A 13,307-nucleotide genomic window follows, 5' to 3' on the forward strand; every position below is an offset into this window, starting at 1 on the left:
CTCTCTCTGTCAGATAAATAAATAAATAAAATCTTTGTTTTTATAAAGAAAATCTTAAAAAAAAAAGCATCAGTCACTCAACCAACTGAGCCACCCAGGCATCCCCGAAAATATCCTTTTTTATAAGTTTTTATTTATTTATTTGACACAGAGAGAGAGATCACAAGTAGGCAGAGAGAGAGAGGGAGAAGCAGGCTCCCGCTGAACAGAGAGCCGCATGCTGAGCTCGATCCCAGGACCCTAAGATCATGACCTGAGCTGAAGGCAGAGGCTCAACCCACTGAGCCACCCAGGCACCCCCCCAAAAAAATTCTTAATATTTTTCACACAGAGAATAGATACTCTTACTATTATGTTGAACACTGGTTTTTTTCATTACTATTAATTTTTAACTTTTTATCATGAAATATTACACACATTTTGAATAATGCTGCTGTAAATATTCTTGGCCATGCCTCCCTTTGCACATGTACACATATTCTGGTTGGGCATATTGCCACGAGTGGAATCACTGTGTTCTCGAGTATGCATGCTTTTAACATTACCCAATAAAGATAAAATGCTTTCCAGCAAAGTTGCACCAATTTAGATCACCATCAGAAATATGAGAGTTCTTATCACACCACATTCTCCTCAACACTTCATACTATCAGTCTTTTTCATTGAGGACATTCTAGGGATTTTATAGTGGTATCTCACTAAGGGTTTTTTTTTTTTTTTTTTTTAGATTTTATTTATTTATTGACAGAGAGAGAGCGCACAAGCACAGGGAGCAGGAGAGAGGGAAGCAGGCTCCCGGCTGAGCAGGGAGCCCGATGCAAGGCTCCATCCCAGGACCCCAGGATCATGACCTGAGCGGAAGGCAGATGCCCAAACAACTGAGCCACCCAGATGCCCCTCACTGTGGTTTAAATTTGCATTCCCTGGTTACTAAGGTTAAGCCCTTTTCATGTTTACTGAAACCTTGAATTTCCCCTTTTGTAAAATGCCTGTTCAAATGCTTTGCCCACTTTTCTACTCAGTGATCTTCTTATTGGCTTGTAAGAGTTCTTTACGTCCTCTAGATATAAACCCTTTGACAGTAATAGGTGTTGCAGATATCTTCTATTCGGTGGCTTTCCTTTTCTTCTCTTATAACACTACCTTTTAAATGAATAGAAGCTTTAAAATTTATGGTAGCCAGATGTCAATCTTTTTCATTATGGTTAATTTTTTTTGCATCTTGTTTGAGAATTATTTTCCTAATCTGTGATCATAAAGATACTTGTCTATATCATCTTTTTCCTGTTTGTTTTGTTTTGTTTTGTGCCAAAACCTGGGGATGAATTTTCTGTATTGTCTTTAAAGGCTCTATTGCTTCACCTTTTCCCCTATGTGTTTCTTGTTATTCGATTTCTATTTTATTCAATTCTCTATTGCCATGGTCTGGCACATGATCAATCAGTAAATGTAGGTAGTACCCACATTAACTAGAGGACTTAAAGAGAGCCTATTTTAATCCTCATGTTTGCAAAAGAATGACTGACTATATAAACAAATGAACGTACTACATACGCAATGAATGTCAAGCTACTTCAATAAGTTTTTTTCTCTCACAGAATGAAATACAAAACCAGGTACTGAGCGAAAGCCCTATGTGGTACATTACGGTAAAACATCATGAAAAAACTACTTCCTATTTGCCTTCCTTCCAACCCTCCCCCTACCGCCCACCGCCCCCTGCTGACCCTGTTGCCTTGAACAGGACTGTGCTGTTACAGGTCTCCGTGTCATTTGAGGATGTGACTGTGGACTTCAGCAAGGAAGAGTGGCAGCACTTGGACCCTGCTCAGAGACGCTTGTACCGGGATGTGACGCTGGAGAATTACAGCCACCTGCGCTCAGTGGGTAAGCACAGCTGCCCTGTGTGCCTGCCAGGCGCCTGAGTGTGGCTATTTCCATTCTCAGCTGCTGGGTGTTCTGGAACATCTTGAGTGTGTGATGGGGTCATCTTTGATCTGTCCAGGACTCTTCAGTCCCTTTTCAGCACTCATTATTACTCTGTTGCCAATGAAATGTGCTTACTTTTCTGGAGAGCAAATGGAAATGTCATTGAAGGTCCCCTGGAATCCAATCAGCTGGACCCTATCCTGTACTATGTCCTGTTAACAGGGTGCCAGGTTCCCAAACCAGAGGTCATCTTCAAGTTGGAGCAAGGAGAGGGGCCATGGACATTGGAGGGGGAAACCCCACATCAGAGCTGGTCAGGTGAGTGAGTGGGACTCAGGCAGATGGGGGACATGGAAGCAAATCTCATTTTTTTTCGAAGAGGCTGATAGCTTTGAGAGGCTGTGAAGATAACCTGCCTGCAAGATCTAAACTGCCTTTTTTTTTCTTGGGATTTTATTTATTTATTCCACTGAAAGAGCAAGAGAAACACATAAGCAGGGGAGAGGGAAGCAGCAGACAGAGGGACAGAGAGACAGAGAGAAGCAGGCTCCCCACTGAGTAAGGAGCCTGATGCCGGGCTTATCCCAAGGACCCCAGGACCGTGTCTTGAGCCAAAAACAGATGCTTAATCAACTGAGTCACCCAGGCGCCCCAAAAGTTCTAAACTTCTATAGTTTATTGGAGATAGCTCATGGAAGCTCCTTTGATACCTGAACAGTTTCTCCAAGTGCAATTCTTGCAAATAGCCATTGTCTTCATTGCTTGGCATTTTGACGAGAGAGCTGTCTCTCATCTCTGTATCCTGGATCACATACCAACCACCTTATCTTATCGAAGATCTGTTTTTTCTTCCTACTCCGCTCCCACCCCCTTTCTCTTAGATTCTTTCCCTGCACATTCAGACATTTTAACATTTCTTCCCTTTTATTCCAATTCCGCATGTTCGTTCCAGGGGCAACGGAGCTACTGTGTTTATCTGGGAATTTGTGTGGTATCCGTTAAAAACTGGAAGTATGGGTTTATGAGTTTATTTTTAGTACATATAAATTATATTGTGCCCCAGGTCTTAATTCCGTTCGTTCCTTTTTTTTCACTCATCCATAAGGTCTGTCCATATTACAGTGTGTTCATCTGGCTTCATTCCTTCAAATGGCTGCATAATATTTTACTACTTGCCTCTTTTTCCAGCCTTGTCATCTTCCTCATACCCCCCAGCCATGAGGTTGCTCTAAGGGCCCTGTCCACTGTTCACCAGTCTTTTCTTCATATACATGGACACATTCATCCGTATTAAATTCTGATGACTCTGCTTTTGACATCTCCAGTCTGGTTTTCACTGGTATTTTAGTACTAGATTTAGCTACCCAGAAAGTTCCCATGAGATGTTTCTCTTGACCCTCAGTAGGTCAGAAATTGGGAGTCATCATCTCACACATCACCTTCCCACCTTCCAAATTCTGTCACATTCTGTCAGTGCTTCTTAAATCTTTCAGCCTTTTTTTTTAGTCACCCTACAGTTCCTAGTGCTTTTCCATTTTTGCAAATACCATTTTCAGTTCTCAGCCCATCTTCCCAGTTCCTAGTGATACCACCTAAAACCGGCTCCATGTTTTCTTATGCCTGAATTATGATGATTTTATGCCTGATTGAATTCACTGATTCCATTCTTTCTATTAGTTCACTTTCAGTGACCCTTTGGGTGTCTTCTTTGGAAAACTGTCTATTCAGTTCCTCTACCCATTTTTTAAATTGGTTTGCTTGCTTTGTGCCAATGAGTTGTATGAGCTTTTTATAGCATTTGCAGTCAAATGCTCTAACCCTGAGCTATACCCCCTTTTTATAGCATTTGGATATTAACTCCTGATCAGATACATGACTTGCAAAGATCTTCTCGCCTCACGTTTGCTGCTTTTTCATTTTGTTGATTGTTTCATTTGCTGTGCATTTCTGACATCTTCTTGATGTCTCCCACGTTTGTCAGTGTTCCATGAATCTGACTCTTTATTCTGTGCCCTCTCCCTTCAGATGACACGTTTGCACCTGGTGATCAGATGTTGGTGTTCTGCGAAATGGCTCACTTAGTCCAAGATAGATGGCTCTTTCTTTTTCCTCACCTTTCTTTCCACAGGAATTCAGAAAAAAAAGCATAGATTTTAGACTGTGTGGTAACTGAGGCCTTTACCTCCATGTTTTTAGAAAGTTCTCAGAATGAAGAGCCTGTTTCTTGCTGTACAATTCAGGGGCTGATCAGAAGAGAGAAACTATGTACAACTTTAAACAGGGAAAGCAGAACATAAAGAATTATTGGGGCTCCTGGGTGGCTCAGTCGTTAAGCCTCTGCCTTCAGTTCAGGTCAATGATCCCAGGGTTCTGGGATGGAGCCCTGCATCGGGCTCCCTGCTCAGCAGGAAGCCTGTATCTCCCTCTCCCTCTGCCCCTGCTTGTGTTCCCTCTCTCCCTGTGTCTCTCTCTGTCAATAAATAAATAAAATCTTAAAAAAGAAAGAATCATTAGCTCTGGTGAGACAGAAATGACAAGAGATTAGCTAGTAGAAGTAAAGAGAAATCTAAAGAATAAAGGAACCACAGATAAAAGGAACACCAGTGCCTCTAGGGCTGCAATGGGCCACCCACCAAAGAGCCTCCCCTGCTTCCCAGGGAAGAATCTAGACCTTGTTGAGGGGCCCAGCCATGGCCCAGAGCACGGAAGAAGAGTAACTGAGGTGCCATGCTGGTGGAACTTGCTGGAAAGCCGCCCCACCGCCACCGGTGTTCCAGAGAAAGCTCAACACTGTGACAGATATTTAAAGAGACTCAGATCCGTCTTTGTAGAGCAGGCAAAGAGGCATGAACTTAGAGTTGAGAGGCAATAAGTTGGTTCCCAGCACCTTTATTCTTCCATTTTTCTGAAGCAAAGCATGGGAACTATTTGGCAAACTTAAATTCATTGAATTTGGGGAGATCGGCAGAGGAGAATCTCTTGCTGTCTTTCTTTCAGAAGGAGGTTTCAAGCGTCGGTTCAGGGGAATTCCAAGGACCATAGATTATGTCTGGAAAGGGACGACAGTTGCATGAAATGTTAACAATTTCAGTCTTTGTGTTCTGAAAGAAAACCATGCCAAATTCAGTATCGGTGTGAGTGGTACCATGTCTGATTTGTAAATTCATAGCAGATATAACCTCCGGAGAAGTGTCCTAAAATCAGAGCTAACATTTTCAATATGCGGAGGAGCAAAACAACAAGCTCAGTGTCAATGTATAACGTCTTTTGTATAAGAAGTCTGAGATGAGGGGCGCCTGGGTGGCTCAGTGGGTTAAAGCCTCTGCCTTCGGCTCGGGTCATGATCTCAGGGTCCTGGGATCTAGCCCTGCATCGGGCTCTCTGCTCAGCGGGGAGCCTGCTTCCTCCTCTCTCTCTCTCTCTCTCTTTCTGCCTGCCTCTCTACCTACTTATGATCTCTGTCTGTCAAATGAATAAAATAAAAATATATTTTTTTAAAAAGTCTGAGATGAATGGATTTGTTCAGCAAGTCAACTCTGATCGCAGCAGGCCATTCGGGGACCACGTTCCAAGTCCCTGCTCTGACATCTCCTAGGGCATCGTTGTCAGCTGTGTGGTGAATGTTGGGTCATTGTTGAGTCCAGTGGGAAGGAGAGAGGGGAAGAGTGTTGCCCACTGTCTTAAGTCCCAGCCTGGTAGCTGCACATGTCATTTCTACTCATACTTCACTGGTGAAGACAAAGGAAGGCTGGTAAATGGGTTGCCCAGCTACCTTCTAGTACTATAAAAGAAGAGGCAAATGCAAATCTTTTTTTGGTGGATAGCTTGCAGTTTCTGCCTTAGGTGGCTTTCCCTGGCCTATTTGACACTTGTTGAAAGCATCGATCCCTGGGACCAAGGAAAACTTGCAGCTGGCCGAGAGTTGGAGCGCGGGATCTATTTACTATTTAGATGGCTGATGTTGGCACGGTGTTTCCTATAGATGTAGAAGAATGTGTCTTTGAGGCACATAAAGTTTATGCTGGTGCTCCTATGGTTCAGAGGGAAAAGCGAGAGAAGGCAAAGAGATTAGAACAGTTTAGAGCTGATAAGTAATGAAGACATATAATCTGAACTCTCTTTCCCCTGCCAGGATTCCCCTTAACAGACTTGGGTTTCTTCTTCTGGTTAGACTCACTGTCCAGACCTCCTCCATAGTGGATATGAATCCCCAGGATTCAAATCCCATATCTCTCATTTATTTAGCAATTTGATTTCAGCAAGACGCATAACCTCTGTGCTGCTGTTTTCTCATCTGTGAAACATGGTTGGTAATGATGGCCGCCTTTTAAGGTTTAGTGAGGATTAAATGAGCTATTACATGTGAAGCACTGGGAATGGGGCCTGGCGCATTATAAATGGTATATAATTATTTCGTATGTAGTAAGCACTTTAGAAGAATTTTATATGACTACACTATTACTATTTACATGATTGTCATATGGACTCTTCCATTTCTGTGTTCACCTCATCTGAACTACATGTACCCCCTACCCTCTGCTAATTGTCCTTCGTGTCATTTTTACTTTTTTCTTTTTCTTTTTAGACGAAGATATCGGGGGGAAGCAACACCAGAGAATTGCTGGGAAAGTTTCATTGCACTGTGAGAAATTTGGTCCACCCATAGGAGAAGATCCATTGTGTTCCATTTTAGAAGAATTGTGGCAAAACAACAGCCAGCTAGAGAGATATCGGGAGAGCCAGAATCACCCTTTAAGTCATGTGAAAGTGTTGATTAAGGAGAGGGGCTATGAATGTAAGAATATTGAAAAAATAATCCATGTGAGTACCAAGCTTGTTCCTTCAATTAAAAGTCTCCGTAACTATGACCCATTTGGAAAGAGTCTGAAGCATACTTTAAACTTACACAATCATAATAAAAGCAATGCAACAAAGAAGCTTGATAAGATTTTTGGAAATGATAATAATTTTGCCCCTAGCTCTTCGTCTGCTGAGACTGTGAGTACAGGGGCAAATTCCTGTGACATTAATCAACGTGAAAAACATCTTGGCAACAAACAAACTCTCATCCACCATCAGACAATTCAGACTGGGGAGCAACTGCCTGTATGTACTGAGTGCGTAAAGAGCTTCCCCCAAAAGCCCCATCTCTCTGAGCATCAGAGAATTCATGCTGAGGAAAAATCCCATGAGTGTCATAAAAGCCACAAAGCCCTCAGGCAGAAGCCACCAATTAATGTACCTCAAAGTGCTTATACAGGAGACAAACCCTATATATGTACTCAATGTGAGAAGGCCTTTACTCTCAAGTCGAACCTCATTACACATCAGAAAATTCATACTGGGCAGAAACCCTATACATGCAGTGAATGCGGAAAAGCCTTTTTCCACAGATCCTATCTCTTTAGACACATGAGAATCCATACGGGAGAAAAACCATACGAATGCCGTGAGTGTGGAAGAGGCTTCTCCCAGAATTCAGACCTTACCATACATCAGAAAACTCATACGGGAGAGAAACACTACGCGTGCAGCGAATGTGGGAAAGCCTTCACCAGAAAGTCAGCACTCAGAATGCATCAGAGAATCCACACAGGAGAGAAACCCTACGTATGCCCTGAATGCGGGAAGGCCTTCATCCAGAAATCCCACTTCAACACACATCAGAGAATCCATACCGGTGAGAAGCCTTACGAGTGCAGCGAGTGCGGAAAGTCGTTCACTAAGAAGTCACAGCTCCACGTGCATCAAAGAATTCACACAGGGGAAAAACCCTATATATGTACAGAATGTGGAAAGGTCTTCACACACAGGACAAACCTCACTACACATCAGAAAACTCATACTGGAGAGAAACCCTATACGTGTGCTGAATGTGGCAAGGCTTTCAGCGACCAGTCAAATCTCATTAAACACCAGAAAACGCACACTGGAGAGAAACCCTATAAATGCAACGGCTGTGGAAAAGCCTTCATATGGAAGTCACGCCTCAAAATACATCAGAAATCTCATATCGGAGAGAGACACTATGAATGCAGCGAATGTGGGAAAGCCTTCATCCAGAAATCGACACTAAGTGTGCATCAGAGAATCCACACAGGAGAGAAACCCTACGTTTGTCCTGAATGCGGGAAGGCCTTCATCCAGAAATCCCACTTCATTGCACATCATAGAATCCACACCGGAGAGAAGCCTTACGAGTGCAGTGACTGTGGAAAGTGCTTTACTAAGAAGTCACAGCTTCGTGTGCATCAGAAGATTCACACAGGGGAGAAACCCAATATATGCGCCGAATGTGGAAAGGCCTTCACTGACAGGTCCAATCTGATAACACACCAGAAAATCCACACTAGAGAGAAACCCTATAAATGTAGCGACTGCGGAAAAACCTTCACTTGGAAGTCCCGCCTCACTATCCATCAGAAATCTCATACTGGAGAGAGACACTATGCATGCGGTAAATGCGGGAAAGCCTTCATCCAGAAAGCAACGTTAAGCATGCATCAGATTATTCATACTGGAAAGAAACCCTATGCCTGTACAGAATGTCAGAAGGCCTTCACCGACAGATCGAATCTCATTAAGCACCAGAAAACTCACAGTGGAGAAAAAGTATAAAGCCACCGACTGAAAAGGCCTTCAGCTGGGACTCAGACCTGGGGATACATCAGAGGTCTCAGAGTAGGGAAGAGGAGTGCCAGATGCTGTGATCAGGGGTGCGGGGTTGGGGCGGGGGAGTGGGCATGATGGCCCACAGCTTAAGGGAACAGAAGGCAAACAAAGCCAAGTGTCCTTCAGCCAATTGGAAATAGAAACACTGGCACCACCAGTTGATGTGCAATTATATGCAGAGGGAAACAATTTGATAAGGGATTTGGGCCATAGTCCTTTGGAGACCCTCAAGCTCCTGCAAACAGTAGAAAGACAGACCCCAGGAGAGGACTTGTAATCTCTTATGTTTCACTTTTTGGATTGTATAAATTCAGCACTGATTGGTTCTTCATATCCTGGGATGCAGAAGTGCTTAATACCAGCCACCTTGTTTTCTAATGTCTCGGGTGGGGAGAAAAGTTTTCATTGTCCAAACTCCCTTGGAGCACCAAAGTCAAGGCAAAAACCTACTGGGAAGACAGATCTGTGAGGAGAAGCCAGAAGTTTTTGTGATTATTGACATTTAAGACCCAGAAAAGATGGCCACGAGGCACTGTTCTTTCTCTTCCCTTCTTCAGAGTATATATTTAAAAAACGAAATGGAATTCTAATGACTTTATATATTGGCAAATTAGGCATAGCTGTAGCCAGTGTTACAGGAATATAGTTATTAAACCTTACAGACATCTAAAGGTGGCAGTTTATTCCCTCATTACTTCCATGCTGTGGCCACAGGTGATTCACATCCAAAAAAGGTATGCATACTTTCTGACCTGTACACCAAAAGCTAGCTTTCATGTAGCCCACAGACCACAGACTTCTCATCCCCTTAGTAACTGACCCTAAAACAATGAAACTGAGCCACGACACACTGGACTTCTGGCCTCATCTACTGAAGCTTCTGCTTTCTTTAGGTTTCCTGTTTAAAAGGAGTGGTTGATTAATTGGGTTTCAAGACATAACATTGTGATTTTGTTTTTCTTTCAATTTGGTAAGATACATTCATTTTCTACAAGCACATGAAGAGCAGAATTGTGTTGATTGCTATGGGATAAAGTCATGTTGCACTGTATTTGTTTAGTCTAAGATACAATTATAGTTGAACAGCTAGAAGACTTCTCTAGAAAAAGCACTGCTTTTTTTAAAACACTGATCTAAAGACACTTTCACATTTTCCCTTAAATGTTTTTTATGATACTCATAAGAAAAGGGGCTTTCTAACATGCAAATTTACCTGATTTTTAAACCTTTTTATTAACATATAATGCAGACAGAAAATGCAGCTATCGTAAGCAAACAGCCCAATGGATTCTTACAAACTGAACACACTCAGATCAAGAAACACAACGTGCCCAACACACCAGAAGCATTCCCTGTTCTCCCTTCCAGGCCTCGTCCCCTCAACTCCCAAGATAAACACTATCTGACTTCTAACAGCATCGATTAGTTTTGTCTGTTTGGTATTTTATGTAAATTGAGTCAAATAACTAAATATATTTCATATTTTAATAATATACTCTTTAGTGTCTATGTTTCCTTCACATTGTAAAGTAAGTGTTCATCCACTTTATTAAATACCCTTGTAGATCATTCATTCATTCTCATGGTCACGATATATTCCATTGTGTGAATTGTAGTATACCACAGTATATCTGTTCCACTGTTGGTGGACATTTGGGTTGTCTGCAGCCTTGGGCTATTGGAAATAGTGGTGCTATAAATATTTTAGTACCCATTTATTAGTGACCATATTTATGAATCTCTGTTAGGCATATTTCCAGGCTTTGAACCACCAAATCGTACAGTATCCATATGCTCAGCTTTAGTTTATAAAACTAGTTTTCTAACGGGGCTGTACTAATATACACTCTCACCAGTGCAGTAGATGAGTTCTAGTTGCTCCAGGTTCTTGCCAACACTTGGTATTTTCCATCTTTTTTTTCTATAGCTTATATAGTCTCCATAATGTTAGTATCTAGTGATATCTCCATGTGATTATAATTGTTATTTCTAACAATTCCACCATAGCAGCTCCCAAGACAGTTAATGATATCTGAGATCTGAGACCCAGGCGTGGATCTCACATGCTTCACAGTAAGCAAATACTAAGTTTAAATCTTCCCACACAAAAGAGCCTAAAGCCAGATGGCTTAACAGGTTAATTGCATTAAACATTTATAGGAGAATAATATCGAAGCTCCATAAAATCGTTCAAAAAATAGAGGAAGAAAGAACAATCCCCAAGTCTGTGAGGCCAGTATTACCCTGATACTTGAGCTATACCACCACATAAACACATAACAACAATAACAAACTACAGAGCAGTATTCCTCATGAATACAGACGTAAAAATCCTCAACAAAATATTAGCAAATTGAACCTAACAACATATAAAAGAATTATACATCATGACCAAGTGAGGTTTATTCCATGATGCAAGGCTGCATCAACATTCAAAAATTATTCAATGTAATGATATTAATAAGCTGAGGAAGTCACATGATCTGCAGATTCAATACGATTTTATCAAACTTTGAGCAGGCTTTCTTCTCTCCAAAACTGATAAACTAATCTTCAAAATATAGAGAGATGTAGAAAGGATCAAGAATAGCAAATAGGTTGGGGCACCTGGGTGGCTCAGTGGGTTAAGCCTCTGCCTTCGGCTCAGGTCATGATCTTAGGGTCCTGGGATCGAGCCCCGCATCAGGCCCTCTGCTTGGCAGGGAGCCTGCTTCTCTCTCTCTGCCTGCCTCTCTGCCTACTTGTGACCTCTCTCTGTCAAATAAATAAATAAAATCTTTAAAAAAAAAAAAAGAATAGCAAAAAGGAATCTGCCAAAGAACAAAGAGGGAGGACATTTGCTGACCAATTTAAAAATTATTATAAAGCTACAGTAATTGAGATAGTACGGTACTGGCATGGGGATAGATCAACAGAACAGAATAGAGTCCAGTAATAAACCCTCATGCTTACTGTAAACATCTTGTTTCTACTTTATTTTTTTTCCACAAAAGAGCGAAAGCAATTCAATGGGGAAAGAAAACCCTTTCAACATTTGGTGGAGGGATAATTAGATATTCACATGCAAAAAGATAAATTTAAATCTTGCTTCACACCATCCTAACAACTCAAAATGGACCACAGACATAAATATAAAAGCTAAAACTATAAAGGTTTTAGTAGAAAACAGGAGACAAGTCTCTGTGACCTTGTTTTAGACAAGAAATTCTTAGATAGGACACAAATAACATGATCCATAAGGAAAAAAATAATAAACTGGACTTCAGCAAACCCAAAACCGAAAAGTTTGTCCTTCAAAAGACACCACCGAGGAAATGAAAAGACAAAACAGACTGGGAGAAAACATTTGTAAGTTCTATGTCTGATAAAGGACTTGTATGCAGGATATATAAAAAACTCCTACAACTTGATTAAAAAAAAAAAGACAAACAACCCATTTTAAAAATGGGCCAAAGATTTAAAGAGACCTTAAGCACATAAAGAAATGCCCAACATCATTGGTTATTAGGGAAATTCTCATGAAAACAACAATAAGATACCCCTAAAATGGTTATAATAAAGACTATCATAACAAATGTTGGCAAATACATGGAGAGTTAGGAACTTTCATACATTTCTGGTGTAAATGCATTAAAGTGGTATAGCCACTTAAGAAAAGTGTCATTTTCCTTAAAAGTTCAACATAAGTTTACCATAGGACCCAGCGATGTCACTGCTAGGATCTGCCCAAAAGATACGTAATGTGTTCACGCAAACACTTGCACCGGTTCATAACAGCATTATTTATACCAGGCAAAGAGTAGAGACAATCCAAATGTTCATCAACAGGCAAACGATACACAAAATATGATGCATTCAACAATAAAAGGAAACAAACACTAATAAACACTACAACATGGGTGAACCTCAAAAATACTACGCTAAGTGAAAGAAGCAAGACACAAAAGATCAAGGATCGTATTTGTATATTGTATTTCTATGGAATTTCCGGAAAAATCTATAAAGATCTGTAGACTAGTGGTTGTCTGGGGGTGAAAATGGGAATGGTCATTAACTGTAAATTAGTACAGGAATCTTACTGGGGTGATATAGATGTCCTAGAACTTGATTGTGGTGATGCTTTCATGACTGGGTAAATTTAATGAAGGTCATTGAGGTGATCCTTAATTCCATTCCTTTTTGAACACCTGCATTCCCTGCCGTACCATCTGTAGCCCCTACAGCTAGACTGAACTCTTGTTGTCTTGGAGCCTGTTGTACGTTTAAGAATAAACTTTTGTTTTGAAAAAAGTCCTTGAACTATACAATTTAAATAATGGAATGTAAATTATACCTCAATAAAGTTTTCTTTTTCAGAGTTTGTTTTGCCTGTTCTAGCTCCTTTACATTTCCATATGAATTGTAGAGTAAGTTTGTCCATTTCAACAACAACAAAGCTGCTGTGGTTTTGATTTGGATTAATTTGAATCTATAGATCAATTTGGGGATAATTGAAATCTTAACAACACTGTTTTCTGACTCATAAATAGGTATCTCTCTCAATTTTTAAAAAGATTTTATTTATTTATTTGACAGACAGAGATCACAAGTAGGCAGAGAGGCAGGCAGAGAGAGAGGAGGAGGCAGGTTCCCTGCTGAGCAGAGAGCCCGAAGTGGGGCTCAATCCCAGGACTCTGGGATCATGACCTGAGCCGAAGGCAGAGACT

At 41.1% G+C, this 13,307-nt stretch overlaps 1 protein-coding gene across 3 annotated transcripts in view; it reads left to right on the forward strand.

Annotated features, from left to right (window-relative positions):
* ZNF41 (zinc finger protein 41) overlaps positions 1-12,961 on the forward strand; it is a 44,382-nt gene extending 31,421 nt beyond the window's left edge. For all 3 annotated transcript variants that reach the window (XM_082718124.1, XM_082718122.1, XM_082718123.1), the window contains 3 exons: positions 1,761-1,887; positions 2,152-2,247; positions 6,515-12,961. In XM_082718124.1, coding sequence (XP_082574250.1) covers positions 1,761-1,887; positions 2,152-2,247; positions 6,515-8,547 — 2,256 coding nt within the window. In that variant the 3' untranslated portion in view covers positions 8,548-12,961. The remainder of the gene's footprint in view (positions 1-1,760; positions 1,888-2,151; positions 2,248-6,514) is intronic.
* Positions 12,962-13,307: the final 346 nt, after the last annotated feature.

This window comes from Mustela nivalis (genome assembly GCF_964662115.1).
Source record: "Mustela nivalis genome assembly, chromosome: X".
In the NCBI taxonomy this organism is placed as follows: Eukaryota; Metazoa; Chordata; class Mammalia; order Carnivora; family Mustelidae; genus Mustela; species Mustela nivalis.